The sequence below is a fragment of the Pleurodeles waltl genome, chromosome 8 (genome assembly GCF_031143425.1).
Source record: "Pleurodeles waltl isolate 20211129_DDA chromosome 8, aPleWal1.hap1.20221129, whole genome shotgun sequence".
Taxonomy (NCBI): Eukaryota; Metazoa; Chordata; class Amphibia; order Caudata; family Salamandridae; genus Pleurodeles; species Pleurodeles waltl.
In genome coordinates this window covers 280,141,982-280,161,720 of record NC_090447.1, presented here as the reverse complement: position 1 = coordinate 280,161,720, position 19,739 = coordinate 280,141,982, and the positions used below count along the sequence as shown (strand labels likewise).

At 40.2% G+C, this 19,739-nt stretch overlaps 1 protein-coding gene across 1 annotated transcript in view; it reads left to right on the top strand.

Annotated features, from left to right (window-relative positions):
- GBE1 (1,4-alpha-glucan branching enzyme 1) overlaps window positions 1-19,739 on the top strand; it is a 745,843-nt gene that overhangs the window by 450,066 nt on the left and 276,038 nt on the right. The window contains exon 9 of the mRNA XM_069204143.1: window positions 2,476-2,603. Coding sequence (XP_069060244.1) covers window positions 2,476-2,603 — 128 coding nt within the window. The remainder of the gene's footprint in view (window positions 1-2,475; window positions 2,604-19,739) is intronic.

Here is a 19,739-nt window from a genome sequence, read left to right as displayed (position 1 = left end):
TTTAGTAAATTCTCATGTCCTTTTTCCTGTAGCCATATGAGATGTTAATTGTTGATCCATTTCCTGAAATTTTGAGTTCCTTTATGCATATATTGTATAATGTATGCTGAGGCCTTAGAGGTCCTAATGGTTATGGAAATTTAGCATGTTTTTTTTTTTTTTTATCAAACGTCTAAGTGCCCGTTCTGTCTCAAATTCTCTAGAAAAGGAGAGCCTTAGGGTGTGCGGTAACCTTGTTTCCTAGAACTCTGTGCAGTTATCTGCTCTATCTGCTGCTTCTTCTTGCAACCAAAACATTCTCAGGTTTCCACCCTTGTGCCTTTCATCCAAGTCTTAAACTTATCTTTGTGTTTCAAGCACTTCTGTTGTAATTTCTCCAAGTCTGCTGATCCTATTGTCAGTCTCCTTTACCTGGGGGGCCTCCCCAGTTTTTTAGGTCTTGATGTACTGTAGATACTGCCACCTACATTAAATCTGTGTTAGCCTTTGTACTTTGCACTATAGCATCCAAAATTACCAGTTTTTATTCACATTTCTGTCCATCAAAGATTCAGATTCTTTTTTTAATATGGGGGTGTGGTAGTGGAGGCGTCAATTTGGTAATCTGTGGCCAGTCTTCACTTCCTTCTCCTTACTTTCAGTCATTAACAGGCCACACTTTACCACAGGATAAATGGAAACAACATTCTAACCGGAAATGCCTCTAGTGTGTTTATCTGACCTTAAGTCAGTCCATTAAGTTCACTGTATATATTCATGTATTCACACTGCTTGTGATTGCAGGCAGCATCACACTTTTCATCAGACCTCACATCTTCAGAAACTCTTCTAAAAGTCTTGTTCCCTCATTTATTGAATGAGGTCAGTAGTGCACAAGGATGTTAGTAAGGACTTTTTGGACTGATGAGCTCCTGAAGATTTGGGTAGTATAGCTACTATCTCTTAAACTGTACCAAATAGTACATTTACCACTTGGAAAATCTTTTGATGAACTGTTGGAGAACTAAGACTGAATGACATCTTTTTGGCCAGACACAATTAGCCTGCATTGGAGATGTGCCATATACCTCTAGGAAAATTAATCAAAATTACCTTCCCAGCAAAGGCTTCATTGACTGAGCCAACCAGCTTCTAGAAAGCACCAAACTCTCCTACATATCCATCCACAGTTCAAAGCAGGCTCTTGCTGAGCATGTCTGAAGCCATGAACCAATTCCAGAAAAACAATCAAACTGTCAGTGCTCACATGGGACTCTGGGACATTTATGGATGAAATAATCAAGCTGTGGTGTAGAGCAATTTTTTTTAGGACAGGTAGTATGTGGTCATTATGTGACACTTTGCCTAGCAGTGCCCAAGGGAAAAATAAGCTTGAGAGAAGACTTCTCAGATGAGTAACAAATCATGTACAGAAGAAGATTTGGAGCCAGCAATATGCAAGACACATGACAAGGGAAGGAAAGACAGTTAGAAGTGAGCCAGGAACTGATCCCAGGATGTACATGAAGTCTGAAGGCCAGTGTTTCTCTAAACCAGGCCTGCACTTGTGAATACCATGAGAAACCTTGAGAATACAGGAGGCCATATTTTGAGGCTCCTGACTTCTTGTGGAAATAACTAGTACATGGAGAACCCGAACCCGATGGAGCCCCTAGTCCAGTATATTTCTCGAGGACTACGAAGGAATACTCAGAACTCAAAAGTATAAGCCCATTAAAATAAAAATAAAAACTTTACTTTGCTTGCTTCATAGAATTAGTTTTTACACCCTTTTGCACATCTCGAGTGCTCTTTGTTGCAGCCAAGCTACAAAAAAGTAAACTTGAACATACCCTTTTAATTGAAATTTTCATTTGCCCTTTTAGGTTTATCAGATGTAATATATCAAGTCTTAGGCTTCTTTTCACCCTTCATCCTCGTAGGTTGATTGCTTCTATTTGCCTTTCTGAAATTTCCTCATAATATACATTTTCTTTAGTCTGGAGACTAGCTAGAAGAATATCTTACATCTTCCAGTTCTTTCAAGTGCAAGCACTGCACATATAAGGAATTCCTAATGTTACACTTTGAGCTATTACTTTGTCTAAAATATTTTGAGATATTCTTCTTAGATACCTGATTAGCACTTTTGAGGTAGTTAAGCACGAGGCCAAAGCAGGCAATTTCAACCGAAGATAGATTAACTTCAGTTCATTGTGGTTTAGAACAGTTCTATGGAGATACCTTTAAGTACTCACCATTTGATTTAAGATTGGATAGCCAACATTTCTTTACAGTATGCTTTTACTTTGATAACTTTAACATCAGTCTTCAAGGCATTGGTTAACAGATGCCATATCTGTGCGGGGATACATTTAGGCCACTCATACGTAGGTCCCCGAATTCACGCCTGTTTTATGTTTCTTCAGTAAATATTCCGAACCATAGTAAGTCTTCTATTTCTGTAATCTCTTTTTTTTTTTTCTTTGTTTTCAGGTACCGGATTCTCAGGTGATTATAATGAATATTTTGGTCTACAAGTCGATGAAGATTCTTTGGTTTATCTCATGTTGGGAAATCATATGACTCACTCATTCTATCCAGATTCCATTACAGTAGCTGAGGTAATTAATTGTTTATTATTGTGGATGTGCTTCCTTGGAAATTATAAAGGCAATTTAAAATAAGACTATCAGACACATGACTTTGGATGGAGACCCATCCGTGGCTTGCACTCAGGTTCCAGGATATATATTTTTTCTTCCAATCTGAGGGTACCAGCTATAGATCCACGCATGCACCTGGGTAAGCAGCAGCATTAATATATTCTTAAGCCAGATTTAACTCAGCTTGGCACTGCTGGGTATGGTATTCAAGCTATGAATGCTTTATTCCGAAGTCCAGATAAAGAATGAGAAAGTGCATTCCTATGCAGAAACATAGATAACTTATTTTCAAAGCCAGGCATATGTTGTTGACTATTTTAAATACTTTGTCACCCTCTGCATTCATTAATGTCATCATGTTTCCCAAACAGCCATGATAAATTTGCAACTTTGAACTACATGCTGTATGTTACGTCAGTGTATAGACTTTGGCATAAATTCTAATTAATTTTCTCTTATAATCGAAGTGTGAAACAAAGATGGGGCAAACCAACCTGTTCACATCTACCATCTCTTGGAAGTAATATATGACCTGCCCATGGTGAAAATGAGGTTTCTACATAATACACTAGAATATCAAGGAATCTCCTGAGTCCCTTTTCCGTTTTTGGTGTTAATCATTTCCATGATACCAAATTAGGGTGACACCTATATTAAGTTTAAGAAAGGTAAGTTGAAAAATGTGGAGATAAAACTGTGTCAGCCATGTTCAATGAGTGTGGTGAAAAATGCTAAAAAAGAGTGGGAAACTAAAAATTGGAATGCCCTGGTAGATGCTCTCCATGAGAGGTATACAAAACTGTTTTGGAAACTGGTGACAGAAAAGAGACCTCCCCAAAACGTGGAGAGCTATCCAGCAATTCTGCCAGAAACCTGGGTGTCACACTTTGGAAATCTGTACAGAGCGGTTCGGCCTAGCTGCATCAATGAATCTTCATCAACATTAGAGGGGCCTTCTACTTCCTATACACCAACTTCCGTGGTAGCTACTTCATCTAATTTTGATTTGGACTCCTTTTCCCTAAAATAAACTACTCTGGCCCTTCAAACACTACGCAAAGGAAAGGCCCCTGGTCTTGATGGTATTTCAGGTGACCTGTATCTATCTCGACCCGGAACTTGTTCTTTATATCTAAATGCACTTAGCAATGTGATTTTGAGGGGTGGTGGGCTCCCCTCTACATGGCAAGGAGCAATAATAGTCCCTGTATTTAAAAAGGGGGCAAGGGAATTTCCAACCAACTACAGACCAATAAGCTTAATTGACGTGAGTCGAAAAGTATTTTGTAAGCAGGTCTTGACCAGACTGCAGACATGGATAGAGGATTCTCAGATCCTCTCCAACTTCCAGACAGGATTCAGGAAAGGAGTTAGCACAATAGACCAGGCATTTAGATTCAACCTCCTTTGCTGAAAATACCTGATACTCAATAAGAGACACTTGTATGTGGCCTTTATTGAATTAAAGACTGCCTTTGATCTGGTCCCACAGGACTTGCTGTGGAATGTCTTGGAGTCTTATCAACTTGATAAAGAACTGCTGAGACTGATAAAACATCTCCATGAGGGAACATACTCCCGGTACGTTGGTCTCAAGGTGGAGACCTGACAGAAGCCGTTGATTGTGGGTGGGGGTCAGACAGGGGTGTGTCTTAGCTCCCACACTGTTTAACCTCTTTATCAACGGTGTGGTAGATCAGCTGATGCATTGTAACCATGATGCCCCGAAGCTAGCAGGAGTCCCGGTCCCCATTCTCATGTTTGCGGACGACACTCTACTGATTTCAAGAGCCCCAGTGGGCCTCCAAAATGAGCTTGATGCCTTTTCTATCTTTTGTGCCAAATAAATCCAACTAAGACCAGGTCTATGGTTTTTTATCCGCACAAGTCATTCAGGGGGAAAATGACTATAGCAGGACAATTGGTAGAGAGAGTTAGCTAATGTGATTATTTAGGGATCAGACTAGCGGACGACCAACAATGGTCCGCACAAATTGAAAAGAGTCTGTCTGTCCTCCGGCAGTGATAGGGAGGAAAATTGCAAACACCTCAGAAGGGGAAATCTCACCTGCCATTACTGCCACTATAAGGCAGTGGCAGTGGCGGCCTCAATCTACGGTACCGAGTTATGGGGACACTGCAACTCCAGAAGCTTGACAACAGTAGAAAATAGCTTTATACGTAACTTCTTGCGTCTGCCGATGAGCACACCTCTCACACTCCTTTGATTTGACTTCGTTCTAAATGAGATCCACAATGAAATTGCCCTGAGACCACTTAAGTATTGGTTTCGTCTTTGGACATCTGAACATCTGACCAGGAATCAAGCATCAGCAGTTGAGCTGCTAGCGAATGGTGGCACACTGAAAATTCCTTGGTTCAAATACATTAGAGATATGAGCCAATTTATTAAAATGGAGGAGGTGTGGCGAGACCCTTGTAATCTATCTAAGGAAGCAAAAATACGCATAAGGCGGTGTTACTGGAGAATGGTTCTGGTGCAAACTTGGTCCAAAAAGGACCAAGGTAGCAGGACATTATTTTTAGACCATAAATGCAGCCCTAAGTTTGAAGCCTTTATGGACAATATAAATCCTCCTTACATTAAAAGCCTTTTTATTAAATTTAGACTAGGGATTTTGCAGCTCAAGACATTCACCGCAATATGGAGTAAGGAGGATAATAACTTGAGCTCTTGCCATTTCTGCCTCGGGCCACCAGAGACACTTACAACTTTTTATTCTTTTGCCCTAGATATTTGGTCCCTAGGAAGAAGTGGATCATTCCTTTATGTAGATCACTGGGGATAAGGAAATACAATACAACCTTACAAATATTGGCAAGCGATACAAGTGACAAGATAGTCTTTGCAGTCGCAAAATATCTCCAAAGTGCATGGGCTATAAGAACTAGAGAAAATCTTGAGGACTGATAGTCAAAGCCTAAAAAGACACTTGACCAAAGCAGATAATCAAGTAGAACTAAGGCAGAATGGTTTCTAATTTGTAACATTTATTGACTGTTTTACACTGTTTTTATACTTGCGTGCTTATACAATTTATTTTAGAAAAAAGTGGTAGGGACTCTCATTGTATTATATGGCACTTTTTTTTTCTTATCTCTTTTTCTCTATTTTATTGTGTGACTATGGTATATTGTCTTATTGGATACTTTTATGGCTTTTAGCCGAAATAAAGAATATTGGAGTGTGTTGAGTCATCAAAGACAAAATTTCAAATAAGCCTTTTTAATGGATACTTGTAACTGCAGATTCCTCACCTTTAAAAGATCACCAGACTAGATTTGAAAATGTCTCTTAACAATCAATGACCCATGCATGCAGACATGGTTCGATTTTGTAGCGTCTCAAATGTGCCTGACAAGGAACGCGTGTAGATGCCACCCCTGCTACTGCAATCATTCCTTTCTTTCCTCTACCTTCAAAGCAGATCCGGAGCTCCACTCCTAATTTTGTTGGTTTATCGTGAAGCCCAAAAAAGATTCAGACAATGTGATGGGGCAGTATATCCTGTGAAAATGGAAGAATTCCAACTGAGCCATGACAGGAGGAAGTAATTGTTGGTTATAGACCCCCACACAATGTATTCCTTTGCAGTCTGGGCTCCAGTCTCGACTCAATCATTTCTGAAATGTTTCCTCATGCATCCGAAGTTGGCAGCAAGTGGGTGGTGAAATACTACATAACCAAGCATAGAAGAGGTCACGTTTGAAACCGTGGTCTCACTCCAAGTCATTGGGTACCTTTGGTTCCCGGTCCAAGGGCCGTTTCTATCCAAAGTCCTATACTTGCTTGAAATCTTTAGGTAAGTTGTTACCAGGTAACCAAAATGCTCCAAACTCAAACAACCACAAAGAGACTTCTTGGCAATCCAAAGGCAGTATTTACCAACTGTCACAGCAGGTAAAAAAACAGATTGCACCTCAGCCCTGCTCAAGCTACCTCTGTCTTTTTCTCCAATGCCTGTTTGCAGGCAGGTAGTTTTATACAATTCTATCCAGTGCTTTATTGAACATAGTAAATAATAAGTAATTTTCAAGTTACAGATTCAAGACGGAAAAACACTTAGACATGTGACCCCATAACTCTGAATTCCTGAACTAAAACATTACAAATTTCTTCATTATATTTTTGACAAAGCTTTGGCAGGGCATTCTTTGGCCTAAGAAAGCATGGGTGTTTATAGTAGATATAAGCTTATTAGAGTGTACTGGGAGCATTGTGAGCCTATGGCCTCTGTGTGCTTAGAATTTAGCTTCTTCCCTGCATCCATTGTTTAATTGCTGCGGCTTTGATTTGTGCTTTTTTCACCCTGTCCAAATAGCTGGATAACCCTTCAATTCATCCGTTAGTGACAATGATTTCTTCAAAACTGCTGCTAACAATCACCTATTCCAGTGTGGTGACGAATGGCTTGCTAGCAACACTTATAGACAAAATTCAGCTTGATGTTTTCAGACTTGTCTTCAACTTACCATGATCTACTTCTCTGGCTCAGCCTAGTCTAGAAAGTGGGCTAACTCCACAAGATTTAGCTGTGAAAGCTACAGCGATCAAGACGTATTACAAAATTATTATTTGTAACGTTGATGTACTAAACACTACACTCCGGTCAGCTTTTGAGAAGGATCGCCAATCGGTTTATAACAAATATTTGTGGTTCTCTGTCAATCAATTGCATCTGCAAGAGTTGTGGAATGCTAGGCCTTCGTATGACTCATTGAAAAAGGGTCACTAAACTTCGGTCATTTGCAGAAGTTAAGTTCCCGCTCACATGCATGGATGCCTATAAAATACTATACTAAACTGGTTCCAGCCCCTTACCTTTCTATGCCATTTCCAACACAAATGAAACGCAGCTTAATGATGATGCACCTGGGTAATATACCAACAATGGCAAATATACCAGTATGAACTCCAACCTCTGTGTTATGCAGACATTGTGGCTGGTATGAGGAAGACTTACTTGATATAATTTGAATCTACCCCTGCTTGCACAAGGTTCGACAAACATTTGAAAAGCAGCTTTAATGAAAGGGTCATTCGGACTTGTAGAGCAGCCATAGTAGTGTTTTAATCCAACAGGCCCACATCTAACTTGTAAATTAGTGAAAGGTATGGCTCTAGCTTTATCATAAAATAGCTGCTTAGTGAAAACCTCAAAAACTACTTTATATAAAAGAAAATCTATGTTGCAGGTTGCATGAGCATTTTAGGTTAGTTTGGATCATCAGAGGGAGCAAAACTGTACAGTTTACAAAGTAGAATCATTTTTTAAATACATTTGACATTGCTGCTGTTAATTGCACAGGTACTTTTGCGTCTGAGTTAAGCCATGTTATTAAGTATACCTGCTGCTGATGGCTAAACTCTAAAGTTGTTAGGTTTTTGGAATTAGTATTATAGTAAATAGTTACTTAGCCTTAATCTTAAGAACTAACTGAAGCAATGTTTGCATCAATTTTTATGCAGGAATTCAGCCTTCTGCTGGCCAAGTTGTGCCATCAAATGATTGCCGAACTCAGACAGGCGAGGGCACTTCTCATGCAAAAGGACAGAGGCTTCAAGCCAATTTAGCACAATTTAGCACCTCCGGCAATTAAACCCAGGCAGGGCAAGATCAAAAGGCCTTACCTCAGGCACATGGATGTTCATAAAGGTGATGGGGTTGTTGCAGCTTATCTTTGGTGGCTGGGATACACAAATAAATGTATCTAAAAAACTGGCTGCTAAAGTCAGCCTCACCACAGTAAGTCATAGACCACCTTCGGACAACGGCTGCTCTCTTGATCTGCTTGAGGTTTTCCATCTGCAAGTTAAAGTTCTACCTGAGACCCATGCAGAGCATTTCCTTCATAGAGGCTATCTTGAATACAGTGGTGTTCAAGGCATTTCCACCACCACAGTGAGTTTGAGATATATTTAAGATATAATTCTGATCGTTGGTGCTTAGTCCTGAGTCTCTTTAGTGATGGTTCTGAGCCTTCTTACGCTCCTAACGTACTGCATAATCCTTGTCACATGTGAGGACTCTGTTTTGAAATCTCATATTTTAGTGGGCCCAGCACAGGGCTACCTCTGATCCCATCCAGGGCTCATGAAGATCAGAGGCCTCTGGTCTACAGTGGAGTGCCACTTCCATATATGTCTTCTGGAGGTTTGTGCAGTCCATCTGGAAAGCCTTCCTGCACACCACACGGGGACATTGGTGCAGGTTTCATGGACAACACAACTGCCATGTTCCACTGTAACAAGTAGGGAAGAGTGGAGTCCTGTTTTCTGTGTTAGAAGGCTTTGCGTCCTTTGGAGATGGATTGACCAGCAGCAGATTGTTTGGTGGTCATCTACCTGACAGAATCCCTGTATGCCAAAGAAGACAAACTGAGTAGGCGCCCAGTGTTCAACCACAAACAGTGTCACAATGAGAAAGCAAAAGTAAGCATCCTTTGTACAGTGAACACTGTGCTGGCTACATCTGTTTGCCACCTCCAAGAACAAGCAGTGTTAAAACTTTTTCCCTTCAAGAGAGTCACTTCAAGATGTATTCTGTATGAGATGGAACATTGGTCTTTTGTATGCATTCCTATCATTCCCTCGCCTGCCTTATGTTCAAAGGAAAATCAGGGCCAAGTCCTCTTTATTACTCCAGGTGGGGCCAGGAGGGTTTTGTACCTAGATCTCCTAGAACCTTATTTCTACCCTGCATTAAAAGAGAACAGATACATGAATAATATGGAGACCCAGTAGCTTTAAATGTTCAATATGTCTTTCATACTTCCATATTGTTTGTCCTTAAGGAGGCCCCTGATGGGGATCTGGAAAAACATTTCAAAAGGTGGATACTATGAGTCATGCTACATTAATCTACCTTTCGGAGTGTGTGACTAAAGGGGAGCGCCCCCTTCCATGCTGAGAAAGTAGGAACAAACCCCTAAAGGGGGTAAGTTAGGATGCTCTACTGGGGTCTACACTATTTTTAATATAATGATTACACTTCATTGCCTATACAATGTACACCAAATATGTTTGGACATTTTTCTGTGATCACCAGAAGGTATGTTGATAAAATTGATTATTGTATTTGTAACAAAGTTGAAATTGCTGTAAACCAAACTAGTAACTGTTAACACCATATCCATATCACAGGTAATTACATTTAGAGAAAACCAGTTATGAGAAACGTGTTCCTCTACTATAATTTCATGATATTTTCAACTGTCTAAGTAGGGAGCTTCCTAGTTCTGAAGAAAGCCTGTGACCCAAACGGGCAGAGAAGACAGCTGAAACATGTGGATAAATGTTCTAATGGATAGCACAAAACATTGCCTTTCAGAAAAAAATCCAAATATATCCCCCTTTTTTAACTATACACAGGGTACCCGATGAATAAAAAACAGTTCTTTTGGGGATACCTTTAGTTATTATTTGTAACAAACAACTGGAACCCTGCTTCTATCCCTCTAAAAAATGTTTACAATCCAACAGTGGCTGAGTCCATGCGAGTGGTACTTACCTACTATGTATGGTGAGAAGACACCAATGATGAAATATGCCACTACAAATTGTGGATGAGGTGTTTTTTTTTTTTTATGTTTTAATATTTTGGTTACAAATTATGGAACAAACAGTTCAGTCCCTTATGAGTCCACACACCTTTTTGTGTAAAGGTGTGTAAGTGCAGGGGAATGTGTGTAGGCTTATGCCTCTCACTCCCATGATATGTTAAAGTTGCCCTGAAGGCAAACTGGTTTGAGCCCTCTCTTCAGATCCTTTGCCTTTGGAAAGTACTGCTATGACATCCCTTCTAAAAGTGAGGAATCTACAGTTAGACATATCCATCAGAGAAACAAATTACTTCCTTCCTTCCTACTTGTTCAGTGGAATGTACATCCACACAGCGTAATAAATAATTTGTTCATCTTAACCAACATATTCTGACGGTGTGTACTTCACGCCAAGAGTTCTGTTACATTTTTCAAGGTGTAAGAATATCTTGGAAATCACAGTTAACCTGGTTAACTAGCTCTGCCATTCTATTCTAAACTATTTCCCATTAAAGATTAATTAGATACACTTCAGTATTTAGCAAAAGGTTCATCATATAAGCCTCCACCTCCCCTGCAATTTGTAGAGCATATTTTCGCCACCTATATCATTAAGATGCCATCTGAAGAGCACTTCAGTTTAGCTTAATGTTTCGATAATGAAAATCTTGGGACCAACACGACACCTTAACTTTTGCAGTTTTCAAACTATTTTACTTGCTTTGTTCCATGTTTCATGTGGGCTAAGATCTATTATCAGTGGCTCCTTGTTTTCAGTCATATTCCTGTAGTTACAGAAAACAATTGTCATTCATTGAAATCAGCAGGCTCAACGCTCTAACTTGACCAATTAACCCCGTTTTTTAACTTGCCAATCTAACTTTTCAAAAAAGGTAGCAATATAACAATTAAATAGATTTTGCTTGTTGCAGCACTCACTGGCATCTCATGCTCCATCCATGTGTGTAACTTCTCAGTGTACAACATGTATTTTCCCCAGCTTTCAATATGTCTGTTCAATTAAGTCAAATTCTTGTCTGTATTATAGTTCTTTTGGTGTTCACGTGTTATAACTATGACCATAATTCCCCTCTAATGTTTCAGGTGAGACCACTCGCCACGTATGCCTGAAAACTTTCAGACTACTTTTTTTTTAACTGTTTTTAAAAAGTTTTTTATAAATGCAAACCAAAAAAACTAACAGTACAGTGCAGGTTACAGCAAGACAATACATCTTCATTATGCAAGGGTGCCCGAGGGCATATAAATCAGAGTTCAAGTAAATAGAGAGTCATAACCATTGTACAGATGTTATCAACTATCCCACCTTCCCAACCCATAGCCTTATGATACCAGGCTTTTAAACAACTTTTGCATGTAGGAGCATATCGAAACCACAATTGGTCGCCACCTGTTCATAGGGAGAGGTCTGTGTCCCCATCCCCCACAATCTCATTGCCGTTTATAGAGCTTACATCCTTCCCACCAGTGAACCGCTCCCACAATGTACCCCAAGCCGCCACATCAGCAAGTGCCCTCATCACTTCGTGTCAAGCGCAAATGCTAATCCTCTGCTGACCCCTCCTCCAGTAGATCTCGCAGCCAACTGGGAATAGTCGGATTGCGAGTGCTCATCCAACCAATTGCTACTCTACGCTTGGCCAGTAGCAACGCTAGCTGCACCAGTTTACACACAGTTCCCTTACCCCTCGGCTTACGTCCCACTCCGAGGATACAGGTCATTGGGGTTGCCTCCAACCCCAGTCCTGTGGCCTCCTCAATCACTGCTACCACTTCCTGCCAAAAGTCATAAACCGCCGTGCAGGTCCAGGCCAGGTATAAGAACTTATTTGTTCAGTATTTTAAACTGCCATGTTGTCCTGGCAAGATTTATATCACCCCTAAGTTGGCCCTAGATGGCCCAAAGGCAGGGTGCAGTGTATTTAAAAAGTAGGACATTTACTTTTAAGTTTTTCATGTTCTAGAGGGAAAAAGCAATAAAATGTGTTTTCACTATGTCTTTCATAGGATCACATTTATTACATTTTGTTATTTGGAAGGAGATGAGACCCACATGTTTTGGTATCTCTGGAATCACAATTTAAAATCACAAGTTATGGTGAAGTTGGATTTTAAATTGTAATCGTAAAATGCCTCTTTTAGAAAGTAGGGATTTTCATACTTTAACCATCTATTGATTTCTGTCTGTCTCTTAATTGGTGACAGCTGGGCTTTTGTGCATTCCCTGCTGACAGCCACACACAAAGGGAGCTTAGGTATGACTTATGGGCCATCCAAAGCCTAATGAGCCCTCCTGGACAGGATAGGAAGGAGAAGTTGGCACACCTGAACAGGTTGTGGCCTGATCCCACACAAAGGGCTTCATACACACTGTAGTGAGTCTGTAGCCAGGGCAGGGACTCTGTGCACTTCAAAGACCTCTCCTTGAAGCCTCCCCAGCTTCAAAGGCACCACTGGGTATAAGAATAGGGCCCCAGACACCACCAAATCAGTACACTTCTGAGCCTGGGAATACTCTACCAGGAAGAAGGACTGCTGTGCTGCTGAAAGGACCGTCAGTCTCACTCTCAGGCTCCTCGCCTGGTAGTTGGAAGGACAAGACCTGAATATCAACAGTCCAGACCCAAAGTTACTCCAAGGGCTTGCTGGCTTGCCTCCTGTTCTTCTGACTTCTCAAAAATCTAAATCTTATTATAAGACCAAAGGCTCATATTTGCATGTTCAAAGCATTGCAATAACTGAATCGGAGACATGAGAAAAAGGTTAACAGTAAAAAGTTCTGAAAGTATTAACATTTGACTAGTCTGCAGATTAGAGAATATTCTATAAACAAGCACTGGCCCAAAAGGCCCTAGAAGCCATAGCCCCTCTGGCTGAATGAGAGCTAAACAAATCAATATCAGTACTAGCTAAGGACATAATCCATTTAACCCAGCGGGCAGAGGTTGGAGAAGAATCAAGTTTATGGATTTTCTGAATAGAAATGAATAACTGAGTAGAGGGAGATCTCAAATCTGCAGTTTGTGAAACATACTACTTTGAAAAATCTCCTATGCATAGTTTTGGTTGGGAAGAAAAAAAGGGATATTAAATTGTTGATAAATTTGTTTTGGTGTGTCTGTGTACCTGAAAGAAAACGGCAAGGGGTGAAAAGTGAAAATAAGTTGCATCTAAAGCTTTAACATCTGAAACATGTTTTAATGATATTAAACATAGAAGCATTATCAATTTTGCAGACACATGTTTGAGAGAAAGAGAAACATTTTCTTGCCATGAAGTTAACATATTTAACACTAAATTAAAATCTCATATTGCAATATATATGAGAACCAGAGGTTTAGCATATCTCACTTCCTTTAAAATTCAACAGACCAAGGAATGTTCCCCGATGGGTCTTCCATCCACTCTGAGGTGTTCCGCTGAAATAGCAGATCTGTTGGTGTTGATTGTATGGTAGGCTTTTCCTTGAGAAGCTAACAAGGCAAAAATAAATTAACAAGCGGTGTTACATCTGCTGAAAAGGGATCTGAATTTCTGTCCATACACCAGCTTCACCAGGCCAACCAGGCTGATTTGTAGAGCTTTGAAGTGCCTAGGGCCCAATATTCTTTGAGGTTGAAAGCTTCATCCGAAATTCCTGGAATTCTCTAGGAATACCGGATATCCTCCAAGCGATTAGAGATAGTGAACCTTCCAGAACCATGTTTTGAGCACCTTGAGGGCTGAGGGGTAGATTTGGAAAGAGAGAAATCCGGACAGGAAAATCCAAGGTCGCTTCCATTAGGGTTGAGCTGGCCAAAAGGAGGGTTATTAGCACTAGGATGAAAATTATCTGTGAGCTTGAGCCAGGACTCGTGCAGTCAATAGAAAGGCCTAAAGAAGAGTCGGAGGCCAAGATTGAAGGAAAGCGTCTGTTAGGGTCTGAGGATCTGGTCCCCATCTGAATAGGGAGGAAGTTGGGTACTAAGTCGAGAAGCAAAAAGATTGATTGACATGTTGCCAAAGTTGGAAGAAAGGTGATTGAACACTGAAAGGTGCAGTTGATAATCACATTAATTGAGAAGGTGTCTGGAGTACCAGTCCACTACAACATTCAGATTTCCTGAAAGGTAAACTGCTCGGATTGAGAAACTTTGTTTCTTTATTGCCAATGAAGGGCATACACTGGACCACTAATCCTCTGATCCCCTTATATTTTTGAAGAGACTTTGTTATAGACAGTACTCCCAAAGATGTTTGGCGAGATCCACCTCCTAGATGATTTGCATATCTGACCGCAGTAAGATTGTCCAGTCATAGCAGAATGGTGAATTTTGCTTTGTCGTTTGTTAAGGATTGGACTGCAAAGGAACCTGCAATCATCTCTAAACTGTTGGTATGCAAGACCATGTACCTCCAGTTGAGAACTCTCCATATCTTGTGCCCTAACCTGTCCGACTTGCATCAGAGTCTAAGACAAGATCTCGGGCAGCAGAGAAATGTGTTCTTCCGTTTCAAGCGTCTAGGTTAGTCAACCACCAGAGGAGTTATTCTTTGGACTCCGGATCTAAAGAAACTGGGTCTGAGTAGGCACCTTTGTGCAGATGTCAGATTTTTAATCTTTGAATAACTCAATAGTGTATAGGGCCTAGAAAGATAGCTTTATTAGAGGAAGATAGAAGCTCCACAAGATGTGCTAGGGATCTGAGAGAAAAAGGATTGTGAGTGAAAGAAGGGGGAATCTTTCTTTTGAAGACCGGAAACGTCTGAGTTTCCTCTTCCTCAGATATCATGTTAAAATCTGGGAAACATTTTTACATTTATTTATGAAAAAACAGAATTAGAAAAATCAGGATCTATAGGGAGGAAATAATTTTTATAAATTATAGTGTAAATGGGATTATATGGGGTTAAAGCAAGGCAGGCTTAAAGGCAATGGAGCCTTTAATGGGGTGAGGCAATAGGAAGAATAGGCATTTAACTGGATGGAGAAAGGCTATGATAAGGGAGGTAAGAAGAAGAGACACAGCGAGGGAGAAACTTGCTGAGGATAAAGGTCCCAAATAAATGAAGTGCTTCAGAAGTGGTGGTGAGGAGGCAGGAGAAAGATCACTTCCAATGGGAAAAAAACGCTTGACAGAAATGAGCGAATCAGGAAATGAGCTGGCACATGTCTGCCAAGCCAGAATAAACAGTAAATAAAGTTAAAGGTAACAAAATAAATAAAAGCACAGTGCAGCATATTATTTAGAAATAAGAATGGAAAATAATTGTTTATAGGTACCTTGACTGAGTGAGAGCAGCAAGATTTGTTGCTCCCAGTCAAGATTATTATTGGGTTAATCAATGTCTTATTTGTCTGTTCTGTTGTGATGTCACAGTTTGTAGTCATGTTTTTACTTTTCCTGGGAAATTATTTGTATCTTGCTTGGCTGCTCTTGAATAAAAAGTAAGAAAAGACTGCATAGTATGAGCCTTCGGTCTTCTAATAAAATTAACTGGGATCAGAAGTTATTCTTTAAGAAGTTTGATATGACACCTATTTTGTTAGTCCAGGTTACTTTAATTTGGGAAAAAAATCCTCTGTCACTTCATCACTCCCAGGCATGGAAAGTATAAACAGACATTTTTTACCTTGAGAGCTTCACCAGGCTACTTAAAAAAATACAGTAAAAACAGTTCTTTCTGTTGCCCGTGACAGCTTGCAAAGCAGTAGCATTTAAACTATTATTAATTAAATATGTAGGTATTAAAGTTCCGCTTGAGTGGATAGGTCTTCTGCATCAACAGCTTGGCAAAAATGGTTGCCTCTTCTATTGATAGGCTTGTTTGAGGCCTCAAAATAAAGCATACCAACAAGCTGGGGCAAGAGAGAAGTTGTTCTCTTCTTTGAGGCCTGGCATATGCATATATATATATATATATATATATATATATATATATATATATATATATATATATATATATGAAAAAAACAATATTTCCACATATATGCCCTCATTACAACCCTGGCGGTCGGTGTTAAAGCGGCGGTAATACCGCCAACAGGCCGGCGGTAACATAAATGGGATCACGACCACGGCGGAAACAACCAACACAGACAGCCACATTAACACTCCAACCGCCACGGGAGTAGCAACAAACACCGCAGCGGTCACCGCCAACAGACAGGTGGAAGACAATGTACTGCCAGCTTTTCCAGGGCTGTACCAATGCCATCAAAAGCACAAAGGAAACCGTTTTTGGAAGGGAAACCACTCACCTTCCGACAATCAACTAAGAACCAGGATGCCATGGAGCCCGAGCTGCAGGTACTCCCCAAGCTGGTCTACCTCATACACGAGGAATATCACGGGAGATGGTGGTGACGACCACGGTGAGTACTGCACCTAGCAGACGGGGGGGAAGAGTGACACACACACACACAACACCCCCACCCACAACACCATACACACAAACACATTCCTCAACATTACATTTACACCCCGTTACCCGCTGGAAGAACGCAACGACAAAGGAATTTAGTTAAATCAGTGATATTTTAGAAATAGGCAGATATATTTAATGAATAGAAAAACAGTATATACAAATATTTACAATATGTACAGAAGACCGTACACTGTCCTTTGCAAATGTCTGTGGCCCACTGGGCCAAAAATCATGGGCCAAGCCCACACTTGACTCCTGTCTCAGTACGGAGAGAACACTGCAGGGGCATCAGGTAAAAAAACACACAAGCACCTCAGGGGGGGGAGGGCACCTCAGCCGGAAGATGGTACTACGCCACTGCTCCTTGAGGGAGCTCCATACCCACAGCGATGTCCTGGGGAAGGCAAAGCCACAGTCTCTCAAGTGGGTGGGTTGCCTACTGCTTGCTCCTGGGGAGTGCAAAGCCACAGTCTCTCAAGTGGGTGGGTTGCCCACTGCTTGCTCCTGGGGAGTGCAAAGCCACAGTCTCTCAAGTGGGTGGGTCCGAAGATGGCGATCATGAAAACAGCATAAGGAGAAGGTGTGTGACTTTACAGGAGGCTGGATAAGGCACCAAGTTGTGGATCCAATGACTTCCTTAAGTGCTGTATGCCGATTAATAATATTCAGTGTACTTGCCCCTGAGCACAGGTAATGCCACTTTACTAGGGACTTTTAATTTAATTAAAAATGCCAATAAGGTATAGGTCACACCTACCATGTTTTAGGGAGAGAGCACAAGCACTTTAGCACTGGTTAGCAGTGGTAAAGTTTGAAGATTACTAAAGCCCGTAAAAATTAGTTTAGAGAACTGGAGGATGAAGGCAAACATTTTTAGGATTGACCCTGCAGCAAGGACCAAGTCCAACAGTGGTTACTTTTCATTCTCCACTGCAAAGTGAGAGTGGTTTGTATACTAAACTATGTTACAATGGTGCTAGGATACATGAAGTGTGAATGGTTGCCACTTTTTCTAACACACACCAAAATTGAAATACCTGTTAATGAACTGCACAAAAAAAAAAAAAATGGATCAGATCAGCAGTAAAGAAAACATGAATAAAACACCTTTTGTAACTCTGAAGTGCGATTGAAACAAACATTTTATTAGAATCCAAACAATTAAGACAGTTTACTTCATGGTGTGCGACTATTAATCGCTGAAACCTATTTTCCATACATCCTTTGTGAGCTACCTAGTCTTTTCAGTATAAACTGTATGTCTGTGCAAGTTTACTGGAAATTGTGCTGTCTTCAATCACAGTTTGTGAGTCAACTCTAGTGTGTATCGCCAGACACAAACCACACTCATGCCACTCGCCTGCTGCATGGGCCGGTCTTATTTGCTACACTTATTCTTAGTGTAACGCTCGGATGTTTCACAACCCTATTACTTATGTAATGTAACATTGGTCGCAGCACCCCCTCTGAAAATTGTTTCAGCACAACTGCCTGGACTTTGGCTTTGCTCGAAGATTATCCGGTAATGTTAATTTAGAACTGTCCAGTGATTCAAAAGAGATGCCACTAGAACAAATAAGAAGGCTTAGGATGTCCAGATTCAGTTCTTTAACAGGGAAAAAGCCATGCAAAAGGCACAACTCGAGCATCCTGTCAAGTGAGGTTGTGTTTGTATTTGGCCATCAATAGAATGTTTTTAAATTTTAAAACCGATTTTAAAGCAAAGCTGTATTCTTTATCAAGAAAAAGAAACCTGACACAGCTTATTTTACTAGACGTGTGCAGACCCTGCCCTGCCTTTTCTGTTTCCTGGCTGTACATATTTTTAAAAACTTTCAACAGGGCCTCCTCCAATGAAGGACCCCAATGCACCTGCAAGGCTTTATTCATATGTCAAAATCTCTTTTGAAAAAAACATATTTAATTTGATTAACAGCAAATTTTGTACATGAAAGCAACACATTAAACTTTTCAGTGGCAACCTCAAGTACTGAGCTTTTATTTACTTTAGGCTCTAAGAAAACCACGGTAATGTTACATATCAGAACAAAGTTAATTCAAGGAATAACCAAAAACAGCAGTACCAAAGAATCATAGCATATTGACATCATGTGTCAAAAATAGCAAGTGATAAAATGAAGCAATTACAAGATACATAAAACTTAAGATTGTTATATTGATCTTTTAGCTCATTTCAAGTAAAATGGGTTCCTACCTCTGAGCTGTCGTCTCATTACCAACCTTCCTCCCAGATGAAACTTTCAGAGTGCAGTCCCTGCCTATTCTTTGGTTTTGAGATGCATTTTTTTACAAGACGTCTCTTCAATTTATTCTCCCTAAATTGAAAACTACTTCAATTTCAATACATCAGTTTCTTTCTAGTGGGAACTTCCATATAAATGTGAAATTGATCCACATGTTCATGATAAAAGAAATAGGAGAAAATATAAAAAAAAAACTATTGATATAATTTTCAATTGTACAAGGCGAGAATGAACTCCAGCGAGCGTATATTGTCACTGGAATAACTCCTACCAAAGTGAAAAGTTCTCATTTCTTCAACGTATAACTGAATGTGGTATGCTGCACAATGATTTCTCAGCTAGTTTTGTCACATTACTTTGTATGTGATTACTATGCTTTGGAACACACAGCATATTCAAAGCTCTGCTATCTGGAAGACCTCATTAGTATTTTATAAGCAACGCTTTTTCTGCCATAGTGAAAACTTGTTTACCCTTGAATACTTGGTTCAGGATGTTATGTGACTCCTGCTCCTGGGGTCCTTGACTGCTCAAAAAATTCAATAACATTAGCAGATTAATACAGTACATTTAAAAAATACAAATTGAAAGTTTTTGGATGCTTTCCAAATGTGAATAGATTTTAAATTGGATGCTAAAAATTAGGCTGGTTTTCTTATCTTGATTTGTAGGAGCAGCACAAGTTCAACAAACACGATTTAGTGCAGACGAATAGTGTCCTTAAGTAAAGGAGCACTGGTATGCACTGAAAAAAGAGAGCATGTACTAGAACAGTATTTTCCAAACCGTGGGTTGCAACGCTCTGGTATGTCCCATGCATTTTTTGGTGGGTTCCCAC